Source organism: Dasypus novemcinctus, chromosome 5, assembly GCF_030445035.2.
Source record: "Dasypus novemcinctus isolate mDasNov1 chromosome 5, mDasNov1.1.hap2, whole genome shotgun sequence".
Lineage (NCBI taxonomy): Eukaryota > Metazoa > Chordata > Mammalia > Cingulata > Dasypodidae > Dasypus > Dasypus novemcinctus.
Genome location: NC_080677.1, coordinates 139,338,735 through 139,361,385, shown reverse-complemented (window position 1 = coordinate 139,361,385; position 22,651 = coordinate 139,338,735). Strand labels below are relative to the sequence as shown.

General features: G+C 35.9%; 1 protein-coding gene across 4 annotated transcripts in view; it reads right to left on the bottom strand.

The window, feature by feature from the left end:
- UBE3C (ubiquitin protein ligase E3C) overlaps nucleotides 1-22,651 on the bottom strand; it is a 152,086-nt gene that overhangs the window by 7,331 nt on the left and 122,104 nt on the right. For all 4 annotated transcript variants that reach the window (XM_071215381.1, XM_058297611.2, XM_004458591.4 and 1 more), the window contains 3 exons: nucleotides 19,815-20,003; nucleotides 19,174-19,240; nucleotides 8,461-8,591 (listed from right to left, as the gene is read on the bottom strand). In XM_071215381.1, coding sequence (XP_071071482.1) covers nucleotides 8,461-8,591; nucleotides 19,174-19,240; nucleotides 19,815-20,003 — 387 coding nt within the window. The remainder of the gene's footprint in view (nucleotides 1-8,460; nucleotides 8,592-19,173; nucleotides 19,241-19,814; nucleotides 20,004-22,651) is intronic.

Genomic DNA, 22,651 nt, shown 5'->3' with positions numbered 1-22,651 from the left:
TCCCCTACGTGGCAGGGCACTCCTCGCGCGCATCAGCACTGCGCATGGGCCAGCTCCACACGGGTCAAGGAGGCCCCGGGGTTTGAACTGTGGGCCTCCCATGTGGTAGACTGACGCCCTAACCACTGGGTTAAGTCCGCCGCCCTGAGCTGGGTCTTAAACCTCTTTCAAACAGAGGACTAAAAATCCGCAGACAGAGAAACCCTGAGAAGCTGAGAGAGAGTGGTCCCGGAGGCCAGAAGCTGGAATCAGTGGAGCACAGAGGCACAGAAAGAAGCCCTCAATAGGCTGAAGGAGATGAGCCCAGAGAAGAGGGGAGAGGGGAGCAGACCAGTACCATGCCCTGTGTCATACCCCTGATCGTCCACAGCTGAGCTCGAGAGAAAGCATCTTTAGATGACGCTGCCATGTGCCTGACTGCCCACAGATACAACTTGGTGAGACAGCATCTCCTGATGATGCCTTGTTCTGGACATTTCCCTGGCCTCAGAACTGCAAGCTTTTAACCTAATAATAAATTCCTGTTATAAAAGGCAACACATTTCTGTTAAATTGCTCCCAGCAACTTTTAGCAAACTGAAAGTGTCTGTACCATTTTATATTCTCCCCAAACATTAAAAGGGTTCCCATATACTTATTTTATTTTGATTGTAGTCATTCTAGTGGGTGTGTAGTGCTATTTCATGGTTATTTTAGTTTGTATTTCCCTGATGACTAATGATGCTGAACATCTTTACATGTGCTTAATGGCCATTACTGTATCTTCTTTGGAGAAATGTCTATTTACATCTTTTGCCCATTTTTAACCTGGATTATTTGTATTCTTATTATTGAGTTGTAAGTGTTCTTTTATATTATGGACACAAGTCATTTATAAGATACATGACTTGAAAATATTTTCTCCTAGTGTGTGGCTTGTCTTTTCATTTTCTTTAGGGTATCTTTTGACATGCAAAAATTTTTATTTTGATGAAAATTATCAAAATTTTCTTTATGGATGATTACTTTGGTGTCAGATCTAAGAACTCTGTTCAAGCTAAGACAAGATTTCATCTAAATGTCATTTTTGTTTCAAAGTTTTAAATAATTAAAAAAATGAATTTCTCTTCTGTGGCTATTATTTCTAGTTATTTAAACTTATATTAACATATTCAATCATTCTTTAAAAACCACAAGTTCCTTATTGTCCTTTTCTTTTTTAGGTGGTATCAAGGATTGAACCCAGGACCTCGTACATGGGAAGGAGGCACTGAACCACTGAGTTACATCCAGTCCCCAATGAGAGTTGGTTTTTTCATTTGTTTTTAGGAGGTACCAGGGATCATGCCTGGGACCTTATACATGGGAAGCAGGCATCCAGTCACCTGAGCTATATCTGCTCTCCTGTCATTTCTTTAAAAATTTTTTTAAGTTAGTTAATTTCTCCCCACCCCCTTATTGTTTACATCTGCTGTGTCTGTTGTGTGCTGATCTTCTTTTTAGGAGGCACCAGGAATTGAACCTGGGACCTCCATGTGGTAGGTGCTCAACTGCTTAAACCACATCCACTTCCCTCATTTCTTCAAGTAGCTTTTACTGGGGTTCAGTCAACTTGGAACCCTAAGCTCAGGCTCACTGGGTAAATGGCAATTTTGCTTTGTCCAAGTAACTTCAGTCATCAGATACTAAGTGGGATCATAAACTATTTGTTTTCAGGTTCTTCTTGTCCCACTTTCTCTGATTCACCCTCCCAGGTGAGCAGAAATAAAGGGTATGAACATGAGAACTCTTAATTTAGGTCTGCAAGCCCTTTTATACAATAATAATTGCTAGGGACATCGAGGCAATCTAAACATCTAAGGGACATCTAAGGACATCATCCATAGGAATATAAAATATTGATGGTATGCTAATGGGAAAGGGGTCTAGGATATTGGGACCTATTTAGAGAATATACAATTTGGAACCAGAGAGTATACTACAGCAAAAGCTGGGTACCCAGATTTAGAGCAGGTAACAAAAACAAGTATTAAGCCTTAGGCTTAAACATCTTTTCTCTTCAAATAGCTATGTTCCTTTAAAAATGTTACACTGGGAGTTGGTATAGCTCTGTGATTTGAGTACCTGCTTTACATGTACCCAGGTTCATTCTCCAGTACCTACTAAAAATAAAATAAGAAAATTTTTAAAAAGTTGGTTCTTAAAAAAAAAAAGTTACACAGCCCAATTTAAAAAATGGACAAAAGAACTGAGCAGATACCTCGCTAAAGAAGATATACATATGGCAAAAAAGGCATATAAAAAATGTTCACCATCTTTTATCAGTAGAGAATTAAACTAAAACAACAATGAGATACGACTACATACCTATTAAAATGGCTATAATCCAAATATTAACAATATTAAATGGTAGCTGGGATGTGGAGCAATAGGAACTCCCATTCACTGCTGGTGGGAAATGTGCAATGGTACAGCCACTTTGGAAGACAGTCTGACAGTTTCTTACAGAGACAAACATGGGTTTACCATATGATCTAGCAATTGTGTTCCTGGGTATTTATCCAAAGGAACTGAAAACTTAAATCTACACAAAAACTTGCAAATAAATGTTTATAGCTGCTTTATTCATTATTGCCAAAATTGGAAGATGTGCTTCCACAGGTGAATAGATAATCTGCCACATCCCTTCAATGGAATATTGTTCAGTAGTAAAAAGAATAAGCTATCAAGTCACAAAAAACAAGGAGGAACCTTTTTTTTTCTTCAAAGATTTATTTATTTGTTCATTTCTCTCCCCTCCCCCCCCCCCAGTTGTCTGTTCTCTGTTTCTATTTGCCCCGTCTTCTTTGTCTGCTTCTGTTGTTGTCAGCGGCATGGGAATCTGTGTTTCTTTTTCCTGCGTCATCTTGTTCTGTCAGCTCTCCGTGTGGGCGGCACCATTCCTGGGCAGGCTGCACTTTCTTTCAGCTGGGTGGCTCTCCTTACGGGGTACACTCCTTGCGCACGGGGCTCCCCTACGCGGGGACACCACTGCATGGCAGAGCACTCCTTGAGCGCATGAGCGCTGCACATGGGCCAGCTCCACATGGGTCAAGGAGGCCCGGGGTTTGAACCGCGGACCTCCCATGTGGTAGACGGACGCCCTAACCACTGGGCCAAGTTCGCCACCGTGGAGGAACCTTATATACATATTGTTATGTGAAAAAAGCCAGTCTGAAAAGGCTACAAACTATATGATTACAACTACATGACACTGTAAAAAGGAAAAACTATGATAAACAGTAAAGAGATCAGTGATTGCCATGAATCAGGAGAGGGGATGAAAGGTAGTCTAAAAGGCATTTTTAGGGCACTGAAACTATTCTGTATGATACTGTAATGGTGAAAACATGGCATTATGCATTTGTCAAAACCCATAGAACTCTATTAACCATTAACCCTAACATAAATAATTAACCCTAATGTAAACCATAGACTAAATTTACTAATAATGCATCAGTATGGGTCCTGATGTACCACACAATAATGCAATGTTAATAGGGGAAACTGTGTATTTGTGTGTGTGCATGCACGTGTGGCAGGGGTATAGAGGAACACTGTACTAATGGTGCAATTTTTCTGTAAACCTAAAATTGCTGTAAAAATTAAGTTATTAAAAAGAATCAAAATAGACTCACTTAGTTCAAAAGAAGCATATCTTTACTTTCAATATCATAACCTCCAAATGAGCTCTTACCATTCCAAAGACTCTTCAAAGGAGGACAATAACACATTGTACAAATACAGAGAATTCTAGAAGTGCTGTATAGAACAATCTGTTTTTCCCTCTTTCTCATAAAAATGAGGAAGAGAGAAAATGACCAGAGTAACAGCCAACATCAGGCAAATGAGTTGGTTACTTTTCAGATACCACCAACATAGAAACTGTGACAGTTTTCACTAATGAAAAATAAATTGACAAAAAATACTTTATATATTAAAAGATAATACTACTGGCACATCTTTATTAGGGAATACACTGTGTCAACTCATCAGCATTAAGACACATTTGTGTTAACTCATCTAGATCCTCTCACCTGGTTATCTTTTTTTTTTTTTTTTTGCTTATTTAAAAACATTTTTTTAATTGTAGAAAAGTTGTAGGTTTACACAAAAATCATGCAGAAAATATGGTTTTTATATACCTGCTCACATATGCAATTTTTCCTATTATTAACAATTTGCATTAGTTTGGTACCTTTGTTACAACTGATGAAGCAATATTAAAATGATTATACTATTAACTATAGTCCATAGTTTACATTATGGTGCTGTAAAGTCCTATGGTTTGCTTTTTTTAAAAAAATTTTTATTCTAGTAACATGAATACAACCTAAAACTTCCCCTTTTTACCACATTCAAATATATAATTCAGTAATGTTAATTACATTCACAATACTGTGCTATTACCACAATCCATTACCAAAACTTTTCCATCACCCCAAGTGGAAACCTCTTTAACCAACAATCATACGTATGTAATGCTGGGCCATGGTAAGGAATACAGAGCATTATTAAACATAGTCTCACTAGTCTGTTTGTAAGGGATAAATCTAAGACACCTGCTCCAAAAGCTAACCAAATAATATTTTAGTAAAATTTCCTTTCAATTTTAGGAGCAAAGGTTGGTTATAAATATAACATTTCTAACAAAATATTTTATTATTAGGAAGTTAAAGTTTGAAATGATTGCTGATAAATATTTTCTAATACTCATCATAGAATGCAGGGGAACATATCCCTGGAGATCTCCATATCTAATTCCTCTGATTTAGTTAAGAATGTTGGTGTTCAATGAACAATTCACTTGCTTGCTTTGTATGAAAATAAAGGTAACTGAATAAAAAAGGAAAGAAAAAAAAAGGGAAGGGCTTCAACATAATTTATTCTACAGCTATTACTAATGAAAATCTTTCATGTTGAGTTAAAAATTTCCTACAAATCAGGATTTGTGGTTTACAGGTCCAGATTCAGCTTACACAGCAGACATTACTTACCTCCTTCCCTACTAATTACATAACCTCAACCTGATGATGGTGAGAAAGGCCAAGAATAACTTGAAAAAAAACAAACAAAAACAAAACACCACAAAGTACAAAAGTATGTTACCTTTAGGAGAGAAAAGACGTGGAAATAAAAACATATACATGTATGCGTGTGTGTGTGTATATATGTATATATTTTTAAGGAGATACTGGGGATTGAACCCAAAGTCTTGTACATGAGAAGCAGGCACTCAACCACTGAGTTACACCTGCTCCCCACTGAGAGGTGGTCTTACCATTTGTTTTGTTTTTAGGAGGTAGAGAGAATCGAATCCAGGACCTCATACATGGGAAGCAGGCACTCAACCACTTGAGCTACATTCACTTCCCTACATGTATATCTTAATTTTCTTAAAAAGAAAAGAAAACCACACAAAGACTAAACTAGAAACCAATAATACTGGTGTTATCTACATAGAGAGAAGTATGTAGAAAGGAAAAGGGGGAGGCATTATACTTTGAATAAAAACAGAAACAAATGAATCTAACTGTATTTCGAATATATATAAACAAACTGAAGAAAAACTAAACAAATAAAAAGAACTAATTCAGGTAACTTTTTGAAACAGTACTTTGACCCATACCAGTCTAACAACAAAAAGAGAAAAATACTTTGACTTTACTTAGTAGACTTGTTTTTCAGAGTGGTAGGACTACAGCAATTCTGAAATTTCTTTGTGCATGTTGAAGGACTGAGCAAATGAGTAAGTATATTGACAATGTTGGGAGCCAGAGTTCTCTCACTGTTGACCAGCTTCAAGGGACTCCAAATGGCCAAATCTGGGATAATTTGAGCATTAAAACAAGTAATGACAAAAACAAATTATAACCCATTGAATAAAATAAAAATCCATAAGTACCTAGTGAATAATAAAGAGAAGTTAAAAATAAAAATTATTGGATAACATGGTTGCCATTTACCTCCTTTGCCAAAAATATAACCCTGGAAAAACTGCAAAGGTGGGGAAAGGGAAGGAGGCAGCCCTGCAAGGGCGTTTTCTTACATAAAGAATAGAATTTATCCAATTGCCAAAAGCAAAAGTCTACCAAGGCATACTTAGCTGATTTTGTATGTTTTCCAAATGTCTTGAGGCCCTCCTTGTTGAAATGCTAAGGTCGGAAGCGGATGTGGCTCAACTGAAAAAGCATTCGCCTACCATATAGGAGGTCCAGGGTTCAAACCCAGGGCTTCCTGGCCCATGTGGTGAGCTGGCCTATGCACAGTGCTGCCGCGCAAGGAGTGCCAAACCACGCCAGGGTGTCCCCCGCGTAGCGGAGCCCCACACGCAAGGAGCGCTGCCCTGCAAGGAGAGCTGCTCTGCACAAAAAAAGCACAGCCCACCCAGGAGTGGTGCCGCACACACGGAAAGCTGACGCAGCAAGATGATGGAACAAGAGACAGAGATTCACAGTGCCACCAAGAATGCAAGTGGACACAGAAGAACACACAGCAAATGGACACAAGAGAGCAGACAATGGGGGTGGGGGGGTGGGGAAGGGAAAAGAAATAAATAAAAATAAATATTAAAAAAAAAATGCTAAGGGCCTTCAGTTGCTAATGTGTTTCTTGAATGAATTCTTCCTACCTTGAAAAGTCCTTTTACTCTTTCAAAGGATAGGGGATCTCATTACACAGCTAAAGTCACACAAGAAATAGAAAGGGCCATGCACATCAGCCAAAGACTCCATTGCATTTATCATCATTTGTTATCTGGTGCTATTGAAAGAGCTGATGAAATCCTACAATTACTTAGCTAAATTATCTGAAAAACTGGACTTGGCCATGCATGCCACCTATTGCTCTTCTGATTTTAAAGTCTCCACTCATACCTCCACAAAGACTATTCCACCTCAGGAAAGCAAGGTTCTTCTTTATTATGGCAATTAATAAATGTAGAAGGGATGATGTACTTACTAAATCACCATTTTACAACACTCATAGTAATAAATAATTCAAGTAAAACCAGTGGATACTAAAAATTATTGATGAGGAATGAGATATTTACATAGTTTCAAACTATCATTCTACAAATTACTTATTAAAAACAAAGGAAAAAGCAGTAACTTTACAATGGAAACCTGATGACTGCCACTTTAATCAACATAGTATACCTGCCAAAAATGCTTAATCAGAATCTAATTGGGGGGAAGAATCTAAATTGAGACAAATCCATGTTGATGGGCATTCTCAAGGCAACTTGCCTTTACTCTTGGAAAATGTCAAAGATACGGATTTTAAGAAACTACAGAGACATGTCGACTAAACACAATATGTAATCTGGATTGGATTCTAAACTGGGGAAGACTAATTCTATAATTAGAAATTAGATGGAAAATGCACATTATGGAAAAACCATCAAAATCTGTATATGGACTACAGATGACATCAGTCGCTCTGAAATAGCATGTACCAGAATATCTGAAGGGTGTGTTAAAATATGATAATTGAGTCTTACACCCAGAGCTTCTGATTTAGTAGGTCTGGATGGACAGAAAATTGTCATTTTTATAAGTTTTCAGGTGATGCTGAAGCTGTTGGTCTCGGTATCACACTCTGAAAACCATTAGGATTATAGTATTGTATTTCCTTTCTTTTGGATAATTTAATTGTGGTTATGGAAGAGAATGTTCTTGTTCTTAGGAAATATGTGATGAAATATTTAGGGGATAAAGGGACATGATGCCTGCAACTTATTCTCAAATGCTTCAGAAAATATGTATACAGAGAGAATGACAAAGAAAATGTGGCAAAATGTTAATTGGCCAATGTAGGTTACGAAGTTCTTTGTTCTATTCTTGCAACTTACTATATGTTTAAATGCTCACCTAACTTGCAATTCTTTACTACATATACCATTGGGTATATTTTCAAGTATTAAAATATATTTAAATTTACAAAGAATACAGGAAACATTACTGAATGTTCCTCAAGCAATTTTAATTGCTAAAAATAAAAGTATTGATTTCTAGGATGTAAGACTGAAGGACTTATTATAGGCAACATAACTATAATGTGCAAGCTCATATAAATAGGTTGACACCATAAACACAAAACAAAAGCAATACAAAATAAAACCAGTATTGGTATATACAATGCTAACCAATCCTACGTGATTAAATATCTAGCTGGTAGCCACTAATTTTCAATTTTTGAAGAATAAGGTTCATAGTTATGTGCAATAATATTTAGGGCTTGACATACTGGTGGAGAACAGAGACAGTGCCTAATAAAATAATAATAATGAATTTGTTGTTATAAAAGTACCACACAGTATAAATATCATTTCCCTGAAAACAATGAATAAAATATGAGTTTTAATACCACTTGATATTCTATCTTTTTTTGTTACAATTTGTTGTTTTTTTTTTTAAAGCAAATGGCATGAATATTGTTTACCTTAAATCCTAAGAGAGGGGGTCGTGAGCAACTTGTTACAAACTTGAGCAATTTGCGTTTTTCTTCATCAGTGAAACTTTCTACAACTCTCCAAAAGATTTTAATTACAGGATGGTCTGCAGAATAGCCTCCTAAGATAAAATGAACAATATTTTATTAAAAACAAGATAATTGCAAAAGCAGAATTCTCTGAAAGGCACTAGAACAACTAAGAAGACTGTCTAACATTTTTCATGCCTATCCCAATGATGAACAGTAGCCTGCGGTTGAAAGCCAACTTCAAAGGTGCTACCTCTGCCCCTCCCTTAGATATGGACAAAGTACAAGAGGAAGAGAAAAACTAAAGAAGGATGGAAGTAGATAGACAATGGCCAAAAGAGAGAACACACTTTAGTTTGGAGAAGGACTATAGCAGCAAAAGATATTGCAAAGGAGTCTGATTTCTAAGAACTATGCTGACATAATTTAAACCTTTTTCTAAGTATTAGACACTAAATAATCAAAAGATTTACATGATGATTACACATCTAAAAAATGGGATTTTAATTTCTAACAGAGCTAGTTATTTTGTCACCACGATCTTAGTATCTAAATTAACTATTAACATTCTTTCTCTGGAAATAAGGTACAGATCACGATTAACATCCAATACCAGCATGTGATTAGACCCCAATTCCAAAAAGTAGTAGCTGCTACTCATAGTTCTTAATTTACTTAAGTGCTTGCTAAAACTAAAATAATTGCTATATATTGTACCCTCACTGTTAATATACTACTGAAATAACATCAATAAAAAAACTTAAGTGCATTAACTGGCACCAAAATGAATATGATAATATTTTAAACCTATTTACTGGAATACCAAAGATCATTAAAGGTATAAGCTTTCAGTACAAAAAGGGTAATGCAAACAACCCAAGACAATTTCTTGGCAAAGGAAAGGTTAGATTGATTTCGTGTTTTCAACTTATGACTTGATAGTGGGGACAATGTGACCTTGTTTACCTTTACTTAAAGATTAAAGTTCAGATTCAGAGAAATAAAAATGAACTACAGGAAGGGGAGATACACACATACATACATATGTACATGATTTTAGTAAATTTATAGAGTTGTTCAACTGTCACACTACCCAGTTTTGTTTCAAGATTTATTTATCCTCCCCCCACCCCAACCCCTCTCCCTGTTGTTTGTTCTCTGTGTCAATTCGCTGTATGTTCTTCTGTGTCTGCTTGTATTTTCATTAGACGGCTCCCGGAACCAATCCTGGGACCTTCCAGAGTAGGAGAGAGGTGATCATTCTCTTGCGCCACCTTAGCTCCCTGATCTGCTGCATCTCCTGTTATCTCTTCTCCGTGTCTCTTTTTGTTGTGTCATCTTGCTGCACCACCTCTCCACGTGGGCCAGCACTCCTGCATGGGGCAGTACTCTGCACAGGCCAGCACTCTGCGTGGGCGAACTCACCACAGGGACCAGCTTGCCTTCAACAGATGGCCCTGGGCATTGAACTCTGGACCTCCTATATAGTAGATGGGAGTCCAATTGCTTGAGCCACACCCACTTCCCACTACCCAGTTTTAGGACATTTATTTTCTCAAAAAGTTCCTTGCTTCACCCCTTGGTAGCCACTGATCTACTCTATCTCTAAATTTGCCTTATAAGGATATTTCATTAAAATGGAATTATACAATATGCAGTAATTTGCATCTGGCTTCTTTCAATTAGCATAATATGGATCACATTTTTAGCACATCTGTAGCTAAAAAAATGTAGCAACAGTTCTTTTCTTTCAATTGCTGAATAGCATTCCACATTTTATATACCACATTTTATCCATTGATATACCACATTTTATCCATTCATCAGCTGATGGACACATGGATTGTTTCTAGTTTGGGGCTATTATGAATAATGCTGCTATGAACATTCACCTACAAATATGACACGTTTTCACTAACAATACAAACTTAAGGAACAGAGAGTTCAGGGACTAAACCCTAGAGTTAACACTTTTAAATATTAAAATGCATCATGTACAACAAAAGATTATAAGACAAACAAAATAGTAAATAATGGCTCATCTAAAGGAATGCAATAAAGATCCAGAAACCACCACCAAGGAAGATATATTAGACAGTCAAAGGGGTATGGATGCAAAATACCAGAAATCTGTTGGCTTTTATAAAAGGTATTTATTTGGGATAGAAGCTTATAGTTACCAGGCCATGAAGCCTAAGTTACTTTCCTCATCAAAGTCTTTTGCCATGTGTTGGAGCAAGATGGCTGCTAACATCTGCCAGGGTTTAGGCTTCTTGGGCTCCTCTCTTCCCACTGTTCATTTCTCTCCAAACAATTGTGTTTTCTCCACGAAGTCAGCTATAGACTATGAGGCAACCAGCTCTCTCTCTTTCCTTGGGGCTTCTGTCAAGTCTAAGGAGCCATCTCTATTCCTCTGTGTTCTTCTCCTGTGTGCTTACTTCCTGGGGCTCCAGCTTAAGACTCCAACCTCCCTTCTCTGCAGTGCAGTTTCTCTGTGAGTCCCTGCCCCTTGTCAAGTAAAAGTAAAACCTCTGAATCCAATACACTCTAGTTTGCTTAGAGGAAAAGACCAGTTTACAAACATAATCTAATAGTTCTTTTTGGAATTCATCGATAACATCAAATTGCTATAGAAGATGTATCAGACAAAAACTTTATGAAGATCTCAATAAAGAGACAGAAATTTTTCAAAGGATCAAAAGGAAATACTGGAGTTAGAGGGTTTCAACAGTAGATAGGAGTTGACAGAAGACAGAAATGGTGAATTTGAAAGAAAGACAAATGAAATGACTCGGGCTGAAGAGCAGAAAGAAAAGGGAGTAAGAAAAAGCAAATAGAGCTTAAGAGATTGTGGGGCATCATCAAGTGTACCAATATATTCATTAAGAAAGTTTCAGAAGGAAAAGAAAGGGACAAAAAGAATACTCAAAGAAATAATGGGAGAAAACTTCCCAAATTTAATGAAAGACATGAATATGCATATTCAAGAAGCCCAATGAACCCTATGGGTGTAAACTCTTATAAATAGGACATTTTGATGAGGTTACTTCAGTTAAGGTACAGCCCAGTTGACTATATGCTGTCTACAAGAAAGTCAAATTTAAAGACACAAGTAGGTGGAATGTGAAGGACAGAAAAAATACACCATGCAAATAATAACAAAAACAAAGCTGGGATACCTATACTGATATTAACTAAAATAGACAGTAAGCCAGAAACTATTACAAGGACAAAGGTCACTACATACTGTAAAGGGATCAATTCAACCAGAAATCATAACAGAAATATATATCTAATGGTAAAACCCCAAAATATATAAAGCAAATACACATTTGAAGGGAGAAATAGATGGCTCTACATTAACAGTAGCAGACTTCAATATAACACTTTTATTAATGGACAGAACACAATAGGGAAAGAGAAGACTTGAATGATAAATAAACCAACTGTGACTAACAGACATATACAGAACACTTTGCCCAAAGCATCAGAATACACTCTTGTATAGTGCACATGGTTCATTCTCCAGAATAGACCATATGTTAGGTCACAAAACAAGTCTCGATAAACAGAAAAATAATGAAATCATACAGTATATCTTTTCCTACCACAATGGAATAAAACCAGAAATCAATAACAAAGGGAAAACTGAAAAAATTTAAAATATGTGGAAATTAAACAAGGCACCTTTAATCAATGGGTCAAAAAAGAAATTACAAATAAAATTAGGAAACATCTTGAGTCAAATAAAAACAAAAACAAAGCATAGTAAAATGTAGGGGATTCAGCAAAAGCATTGCTGAGAGGCAAATCCATAACTCTCAGTGCTTACACTGAAAAAAGAAGAACAATCTTAAATTAGAAGGTTAATGTCAAAATGGAGGATCAAGAAAAAGAAGTATAAACTAAACCCAAAATGAGCAGAAGGAAGATTAGGGCAGACAAAGATTAGGGCAGAAATAAATGAAATAAAAAACAATGGAATCAACAAAACCAAAAGTTGGTTCTTTGAAAAGGTCAATGAAGTCGACAAACATTTACCTAGACTGACATGGAAAAAAACAGAGTATGTAACTAACTGAAAAATCAGAAATAAAAAGGATTGTAAGAGTACAGGATGAACTACTGTATGTCAACAAACCTACATGAAATAGACAAACCCCTGGAAATGCACAAACTACTTACAGAGAGACTCAAGGAGAAACAGAAGCTCTCAAGAGACCAGTACAAGCAAAGAGATTGAATCAGTAATCAAAACATTCCAATAAAGAAAAGCCTGAGCCAGAAGCTTCACTGGTGAATTTTACCAAACATTCCAAGAAGAATTATCACCAATCCTGCTCGAACTCTTTAAAAAAAAAACTCATTCTATGAGACCATCACCCTAATACTAAAGCCAGATAAAGATACCAAAAGAAAATTACAGACCAATCTCTTACGAATATAGATGCAAAAATCTGAAGAAAATATTAGCAAACCAAATCCAAGAGCACATTAAAAGAATTATACATCATTATCAAGCAAGATTTATCCCTGGAATGCCAGAGTCATTCAATATAAGAAAATCAATTAATGTAATACCCACATTTATAGAATGAAGGAAAAAAACACAAGATCAACTTAACTGACACAAAGAAAGCATGACAAAATCCAATACCCCTTCTTGATAAAAACAATTATAAAACTAGAAATAGAACACTTCCTCAATATGAAAACCCACAGATAACATCATACTAAATGGATAAAGACCGAAAGCTTTTCCTCTAAGATCAGGAATAAAACAAGGATGACCACAGTCACCACTCTTATTCAACATTATACTGGAAGTTCTAGAGAGAGCAGTATGTAAGAAATAAGTAAAAGGATCCAAACTGGAAAGGAAGAAAAAAACTTCTCTATTTGCAAATAACACAATCCCCTATATAGAAAATCCTGAAAAATCCACAAATAAGTTACTATAGCTAAGAAGCGAATTCAGCAAGGTGGCGGGGTACAAGATCAATGTACAAAAATCAGTAGTTTCATACACTAGTAATGAACAATCTGAAGAGGAAATCAAGGGAAAAAAAGCCCAACCTACTTACAATAGCTACTAAAAATCAAATATCTAGGTATAAATTTAACCAAGGATGTAAAGGACTTAAATATATACACATCTTTTGTTAAATTTGGGAAGTTTTCAGCCATCATTTCTTTGTATATTCTCTCTCCCTCTCATTTTGAGACTCCCACAATGTGTATTGGTAAGCCTGATGGTATCTTACAGGTTCTTCAGGCTCTTTTCACTTTTTCTCATTCTTTCTTTTTTCTGCTCCTCAGACTGGATGATTTCAATTGTCTTATCTTCAGGTTCTCAGATTCTTTCTTTTGCCAGCTCCAATCTGCTGTTGAACTCCTCTAGGGAATTAAAAATTTGTTACTGTGGTCTTCAGCTGTTTGGTTCCTTTTCATAATTTCTATCTCTCTACTGATATTCTCTGTGTGTCCATCTATTTTCTTGATTTCCAAGTTTTCCTTTAGTTCTTTGAGTATATTTCAGTCCATTTTTTAAGTCTCCTCATTAATGGTTTCTAAAGCTTTAATTTTCCTTCTTTACCTGGACCATGGCTTCCTATTTCGTTGTATGTTCTGTTGAAATAATCTGGACATTTTGATTATTTTAATTTGTTATCACTGGAATTCAGGTTCTGAAACATCTGTTCTTTAAGCTTGTATCCAGCTAGTGTTACTATAGAGCCTTCCTTGAATGCCAGGAGCTACTGAAAAAAAAAAAGGAAAAAAGAAAACACTTTTCCTGTCTTTGGAGACTGACCTGTGCAAGTGCTCTCCTTCAGAGTTTATTCATACAATGATTTCAGAGAGTAGCTCCAGGCCAAAGGGTAGGGGCCTTCCTGGTTCCTTCTGCACATAGGTCTTGTCTTAGGCACACATACTTGGCTCTAGGAATTCACCTGTTATGTTCTTACTAATGACCCTCTTCTCTACGAAATAGTTTTCTCACAGTTCAGGACACTGCTGTACTATGTTCTACAGCCAGCAATTCCTTGCCTCAGGGACACACTTGATTGCTCCTACAGCATTCTGTAGGAGAGCTCTGTGAACTGCATTCTAATTGCAGGGCAAGTTCTGGGGCAACAAGTCCCCTAGGCCACCACAAAACACACTGGGGCAGGCATATAGGCTCCCAGCATGCACACAAAAGTTACTCTGTTCCTTCCTAGCAATTATTGAGTGTGGCTACTGAAATCTCCACCTACAATTGTTGAATGGTCTCTTTTCAATTCAGCCAGGTTTTGCTTCATTTATTTTTGGCCTCTGATGTTAGTTCTATATGAATATATTATTGCTATATCATCCTGACATATTGCCTCCTTTTATCATTGCATAATGTTACTCTGTTGCTAAGATTATTTCTGGTCTTAAAGTCTATTTTGTCTGCAGTTAATACAGTCACTCTAGATCTATTAAGGTTAACTCTGGAATGATATCTTTTCCATCCTTTTATATTGACTCTATTTGTATCTTTGAATCTAAGTTCTATCTCTTGTAGAGAGAATATAATCGAACTTTTTATATAGTTTGACAATCTGTCATTTGACTGGTGTGTTTAGACCATTCACATTTAGTGTAATTATTAATAAGGCTGAATTGAAATTTACAATTTTTCTATTTGTTTTGCTATGTCTTGCCTTTTCTTTCCTCAGTTCTTCCTTAACTGCATTCCTCTGTTAAAGAAATATTTCTTAATGTGTCATTTTAATTTCTCCTTAGACTTTTTTAACTATTTAAAAAGTTTTCTTCTTAACGGTGGCCATAGGGATTAACATGTGCATCTTATCACAATCAAATTCAGATTAACTTAATTCTGATTATGTCTTTTAAAGAAGTTATCAGAAGAAATGAAAGAGAAGATTTATAGTCTTAAAATCTAACTCATATTATTTATCATTTCTTGTGATCTTTATTTCCTATGGTTTTGAATTACAATTTTGTGTCATTTCCTTTCAGCTTGAAGGATTTCCTTTAGCACTTTTTGTAAGACATTTCTGCTAGTAACAAATTATGTTTTTGTTTAATCTGGAGATGTCTTATTTCACATTCAGTTCTGAAAAAATGTTCTGCTAGATATAGAAATCCTGGTTGTCAGGTTTTATCTTTCAGTACTTTGAATATGTCACTTCACTGACAGCTGGCCTTCATTGTTTCTGGTAAGCCAACTGTTAACTTTATTAATACTACTCTTTCATGATGAGTTTTTCTCTTGCTGCTTTCAAGATTTTCCCTAACAGTTTGGGATTTATCTCTTTGTGGATCTCCTTGGATTTATCCTATGAAGGCCTGTTGATCTTAGACAATGTTTTTCATCAAATTTGGGAAGTTTTCAATCATCATTGCTTTAAACATTCTTTCTTTTTTTTGTCTCTTTTTGGGACATCCATTACATGTATGTTAGTATGCTTGAAGTTGTACCCAAAGACTTTATGACTGTACATTTTTCTTCAATCTCTTTTTCTATTTTTCAGACTGGTTAATTTACATTGTTCTATATTCAAGTTCACAGATTCTTTCTTCTGTCCTCTAAATTCTGCTGTGGATCCCTCTAGTGAACGCTAGAATTTCCATGACCTTCCTTTCTATCTTGTAATTTCTATAGCCTAATTAAGAATTTGTTTATTCATTGTTTCCATACATTAATTCTTTCAAATACAACTTCCTTTTGTTCTCTGAACACATTTATCATAGCTATTTTGAGATTTCATCTGCTAAATTGATTATCTGGAGACTTTCAGAGACAGTTTCTATCGACTGACTTTTTCCCAGAATATGGGTCACACATTCATATTTATGTGGCTTGTAATTTTTGTTGAAGTGTGAAGTGTGAAGTTAGATATTTTGTAGCAACTTTGGGTTTAGATATTTTTTTCCCCTAAAATGTGTTGCTGGGCTAAAATCTGTGAAATCAGCCTCCCTTGTGGTATTGTTGCTACTTGTCTTTGTGCTTTTTTTCTTTTATATATATATTCTTGTATTTATTTTAAACTCTGGCTTCCTAGGGGTTGTTCTTGGGTGTGTGTCACTTAGGGGCCAACCAGTGTTTTGGTTAGAGGCTATTTTCAAATACTTTGAGATAATAAGTCTTCTCTACTTTGTGTTTGGATTGGAAATTTCAAGCTGTTTTCCAGTCTTCTTCAGATTTTCTTTCTGCTGCAGAGAAAAGTGTGTGAATACCTATGGTCCTTTCAGTCTCTGCCGCTCATATGTGCAATCTCAGCTAGGAACATGCTTGCCAACCACAATGGCAATCCCAGGAAAGTACAACTGAGCCATCAACACTCACCACTTGCTTGCCTCTGAGAAGTCACTTCCATTTATGATGCTGCTGGGCATGGGCATCACTCACCACTCCAAACTAAGTGAGTTCCCTTCAGAAGCATAGAAGCTCTATGTCTTCATAGCTTGTACTGTCCTGTTAAAATCTCTATGCCTATCTAGCGTATTGTGTATGTGTGTGTGTAAGCAGTCTCAGGTTAGAAGACCATACGGTTTTTACCCCAAATTCAGTAGTTTGTGAAGAATATATGCTTCTTGTATACTTTTTTCTTGATTTCCAGAGTGCAGAAATGCCAATTTAGCCCAGCTTTGTAATTACAGTTGGTTTTTGGGGGAAAAATTTTCTTTATCTCCTACTCACCCACTATAAAGTTATGCCCAAGGTAATGTTTTTATTGATTAAAAGTTATTGCAAAAGAAATACATGTTCATTTTAAAATATTTAGAAAAAAGAGAGGAGTATAATGAAAAGTATTAACCTGAAATTTCACTGATTGTAAATAACAGTTATTTCATAAAACTGAAATAGCTTTCACATTTTCTTAGATTTAAGGGTAGTTATGCACACAATATTCAGATAATAAAAAAGAGAAACAAGATTTTAAAAAGTAAAAATGACTTATAATCTCATGATCAGTTAACATTTTGGCTTACACTTCACTCAACTCTATTTTTAATATAGATTTAGGATCATTTAACACATACTGGTCAGTATCTGGCTTTAAGATTAGATTTCACATTTTCTAAAGATAAACAAAATACTGTGAAAAGTCTGTACAAATAATAAAAGAATTAATGGTTCACAGTTTTAAATCAATTTTATAGATGAAAATTCAAGATTCTATAGTGTTCTACATATGAGAAAAGAGACTGAAAGGGTTACAATGTATCCTCAACTGTATTTAAATATTTTTACTGCTTCCTAAATAATTTTTTTTCCTCTGAACCAGACTAGTAGATCCATTCTAATTTCACCCCCCAAAATGTTTATATTCTTTACAAATATTAACTCCTGGTTTTTTATCATAAAAAAGTAGACCCTACATATAGATATAAAATCATTTATGTACATATAAAACACAAAAGTCCATTTTAGTGGAGTGTTAAGTAAACCATGGAGTATCTAATCTCAAAAAAATTTGCAAAAAGACTAAGTAACAGCTTGTAAATATTTTTACTACTGATGCTCTGTAAAGAATAAAAAAAAACCCTCAGAACATATATTATGAATTCCACATAAACACACCATGTGAAACTATTTTTGAGTTTATTGGGTTATTATACATTCTGGATAGAAGTCTTTTGTTAGATATATGAATTCTAAATATTTTTGCCCCATTTGTGGTCTTTCTTTTTAATTTCTTGAAAGAGCATTTGACAAGGTTCAATTTTTCAGTTTTTCCTTTAGAGTCAATGCTTTTGTGGCTCTCACAGGTTTTTTTTTTAAATGTCCTCATTTTTTTCTTCACCTCCCCCTACCCCCACTCTGCTGTTTCTGCTGTCTGTGTCCATTCGCTGTGTGATATTCTGTATCTATTTCTCTCTTTTTGTCTCCTCCTCTTGTCTTTCTCCTCCAGGATTTACTGGGATTCTATCCTGGGGACCACTAATGTGGAGAGAGGTTCCCTGTCAATTGTGCCACCTCAGTACCTGGTCTCTGCTGTGCTTCACCTTGACTCTCCCCTTCTCTCTTTTGTTGCATCATCATCTTGCTGCATGACTCACTTAGTGCGGACTGGCTCACCATGTGGACACTTGGCTTGCCACATGGGCAGTCAGCTCGCCGTGCGGGCACTCAGCTCGCCGTGCAAATACTCACGTGGACACATGGGCACTCGGCTTGCCACGCGGGCATTCACATGGGCACTTGGTTCACTACGTGGGCACTGAGCTCACCACACAGACATCTGGCTCGCCCCATGGGCACTCAAATCGCCATGTGGACACCCACATGGGCACCTGGCTCACCGCACGGGCACCTGGCTCACCGCACAGTCACTCGGCTTACCACATGGGCACTGGCTCGCCACAAAGGCATGCTTTCTCTTCTTCTTTTTCACCAGGAGACCTCAGGGATGAAACCCAGGTCCTCCCAAATGGTAGGTGGAGCCTTATCACTTGAGCCACATCTGCTTCCCTGATTTTTTTTTAAAAATACAGTATTTAATAGCATAATACTGAATGCAAGTAGATGCCCACAAGTAGAGACTTAGAAGGTTCACGGGAGTGGAGGTAGGGGAGAAGAGGCATGGTACAGAAGATGCAGAATACAAGAAGTTTTATTTTGGAAATATAGTCATCTAAAACATTTTCAGGAATAAATAATTAGTAGTGATAACATACCTGAGTAGTTTGTAAAGGATTTTAGGTCTTCTAGACTTATGGGAACTTGTGCACCAGAAATCAATACCTGAAAGAAAAAAAATACAGATCATAAAATTTGAAGTAGATTTTTTTTTAAAAAGATTTATTTATTTATTTCTCCCCCCTCCCTCCATTGTCTGCTCTCTGTGTCCATTCACTGTGTGTTCTTATATTCCATTCACTGTGTGTCTGCTTATCTTCTCATTAGGCGGTTCCAGGAACCGATTCAGGGACCTTCCGGAGTGGGAGAGAGGCGATCATTCTCTTGCACCACCTCAGCTCCCTGATCTGCTGTGTCTCTTATTGTCTCTCCCCTGTGTCTCTTTTTGTTGCGTCATCTTGCTGTGCCAGCTCTCCATGTGGGCCAGCACTCCCGCACAGGGCAGCACTCCTGCATATACTCCACGCAGGCCAGCAACTCTGCGTGGGCCAGCTTGCCACTCGGGCCAGTTTGCCTTCACCAGGAGGCTCTGGGCATCAAACCCTGGACCTCCTATATGATAGACAGGAGTCCAACTGCTTGAGTCATATCCGCTTCCCAAAATTTGAGGTAGATTTTTAAGTAAGCTTTTTCATTTTTAGGAAACTACTGCATCTCCAAATGTCAGTAAGTGTTATACCTGAATTTCTTGCTGATCAAACATTCGGAGCCATTCAAGATTAACAACATTTGCCAGACCTTGTCTGAAAGCCAGACAATGCTGGCGAATTTGTTTATTTAGTCTGTAGTCTGCTACAAGATGGATATATGCAATTCGGTTAGAACTGGTCACAGGAATATCTTTTCCACCAAATTTCAGTTCAACTACCTGTGAATATAAAAAGATATGGATTTTAAATTCTCAAAATATGACTAAAAGTTTAAAACAAAAGAGACAGATATCTCTAGAAACCATGAGTGAACTGCCTTGTAAATAAAAACCTAAGTATAAAGTAGTACAACTAGAACACAGATATCAGTATATATAGATTTAAAGAGACAACTCTAATGGGATTCTCCAAAGTTTGGCATTTTATTCTACTTTTATGCCCATTAACCAACTGCTTTGTCCAAAGTACTAATTAATGATGCAGCCATAGAATCATGGCAATTTCATTTAAAAAAATTAGAAGTCACAAAAGGCAAAAAATATGAACCAAATGGTAAAAGTAAGTCAGGAAAGAACAAAGAGATTCATTTTGGAAAAAAATGCAACTTAATGAATTAAGGTTACAGTAAATGATTACTTACATTTGTAGGTATATTCAGCTTATACTTACCTTTCCACCTGCACAGTGTTGTTACCATGGTGAAGTACTTAAAACATGATTTAAAGGATAGTGGTAATAATTAGAGGTAACTGATCAGCCAATATCTTATATATATAAACAGTTAAAATAATTTTTTATCATTACATAGCCACATTCACAAAATTTTCTGAAAGGGCTAGATATTAAAGATTTTTGGATTTGTGGGCCATAAATGGTCTCTGATGCATATTCTTCTTTTTACCCCCTAACACATGAAACATGTAAAAAAATTCTTATGTTACTGGTTATTCAAAAACAGGCTGCAGGATTGGGCTTGCTGGGTTATAGGTTGCTGAACCCTGGTCTACTATACCAAATTAATAATAATAGGTTGCATTTGTTAAGTGAATATGGGAGACATCTCATTAAATCAAGTTTAACAACCATATGATGTATATTCTATTATTATTCCCATTCTATAGATAACTGAGTCACTGTCTGGAATTCTAATGATTACTACATAAAATCTACTGCAGCACACAACTCTATTTTGCTTAATTGTCTAGGCACTTTAAAATTTAAGGTATTCTATTTCTGCATGCTTTGTGTTGGTAGAACGTCTTCCAAAAACATTGCTTCAAAGACTGCAGGTTGCCAAAATGCAAATATTTGATATGGCGCTTCTAAAAGGGTGTTTCTAGTATGACTCTCCTTTTCTAGAGGAAATAGTGATGATTATTGGACTGAAGCAGGGCCCCTAATTAAATCTCATGTGATAGTAATTATGATTTCATATTTTTATGTGAGAAGAATCAAACTCTTATTGCTATGAAAGAGTTTATATAGGTGTCAGAAGGAAATCCTTAACAGAAGCATCACTAGAGTGCTAGTGAGAATAGTATTAGATTAGAAATTAAGAGACCTTGTTTCCAGTTCTCTTTCCATCACTTTAATGAATGGCCAAATATAAGTCATATAGTCCCTTTGAACTTCTTTTGTTATAAATAAAATGGTGGTATTTACTTTGTCTATCTTGGAATTGTTGATCATATGCACTCAAATATACAAAACAGATCAGCAAAGCACCATAGAGAATTATAAACATATAAGCAAGATTTTGGGGGGGAAAAGTATACTTTTCTAATTCCTGCTTTACTACTATTTAATTTCTTACTCTAACCACTGGAATTGAAACAAGAAAGGATGCATTCTTGGAGTTGGAGGAAGATAACCTCTGCCATTGATAAAGGTAATATAACATTAACCCAAAATAAATGGACAAAGAAGTTCTAGGGTGGCTATTGCTGATGGAGGAAACCAACTAACATTACAAAACAGTTTCAATATGCCTATTAAGTAGGTTGCAAACTTCAAAGGCTACTTCTCTGAGGCAAAAACAGAGAGATGTTTATATTGCAGAAATGGGAAAACTATTAATAAACACCCCTTTTGATTTTCTTTTCCATAGTATTTAGTTCTCTTGGTAATTATATTATTTTACTAGAGTAACAAAGACAATACTACTGTCACTGGGCAACTGCAGTTACATTCCAATTTTTTGCCACTCTACAGAAAGCCTAATTTGAAATTTGCTGAAAAGCTTTATTTAAATTATCAGATGGTTACATGACAAAGTGGTTGCTGTTTCTTATTTTATAAAAGCTATATAGCTTTAAAGTTGAGTGTTAAATCTGTTAGATTTACTTCTTTTAATACTCCACATTTTAAATGATGATTCAATTATTCTCACTAATTCACTTTCTTAGTTTTGGAACCATCAAGTCTAAGACTGGGCTTTCAAATCCATTGTCTTCATCCTGATTAAAGATTGTGTTCATTACCTTAATTCATTTGCTTGTACTCAGCTGACAGTCCATCTGTTAACTAAGCCTCCTGAGGCTAGCAATTATATTTCAATACATAATATACCATATATGCTGATACCATTCCCTTTCTTTAAATGGATTAAAGGCTGGTAATAAATGATGATGTACTTTTCTGATTTGGAAGACAAAGGACTAGTGAAGTGATCAGTTAAAGAAACTTTTTCAAAGCCTACCATAATTACCCTACCTAATCAAACAAAACTGACATTTCCTAATAACTTTAAAATGGTTACACTGCTTTTAATTTAAAATTCTCCTAGGTTAAATCTAACAAAACTGTATACTTAAAAACCATGTCAAAGTATATACTAAAATTTTAGTTTTGAGCATATTAAAAATCT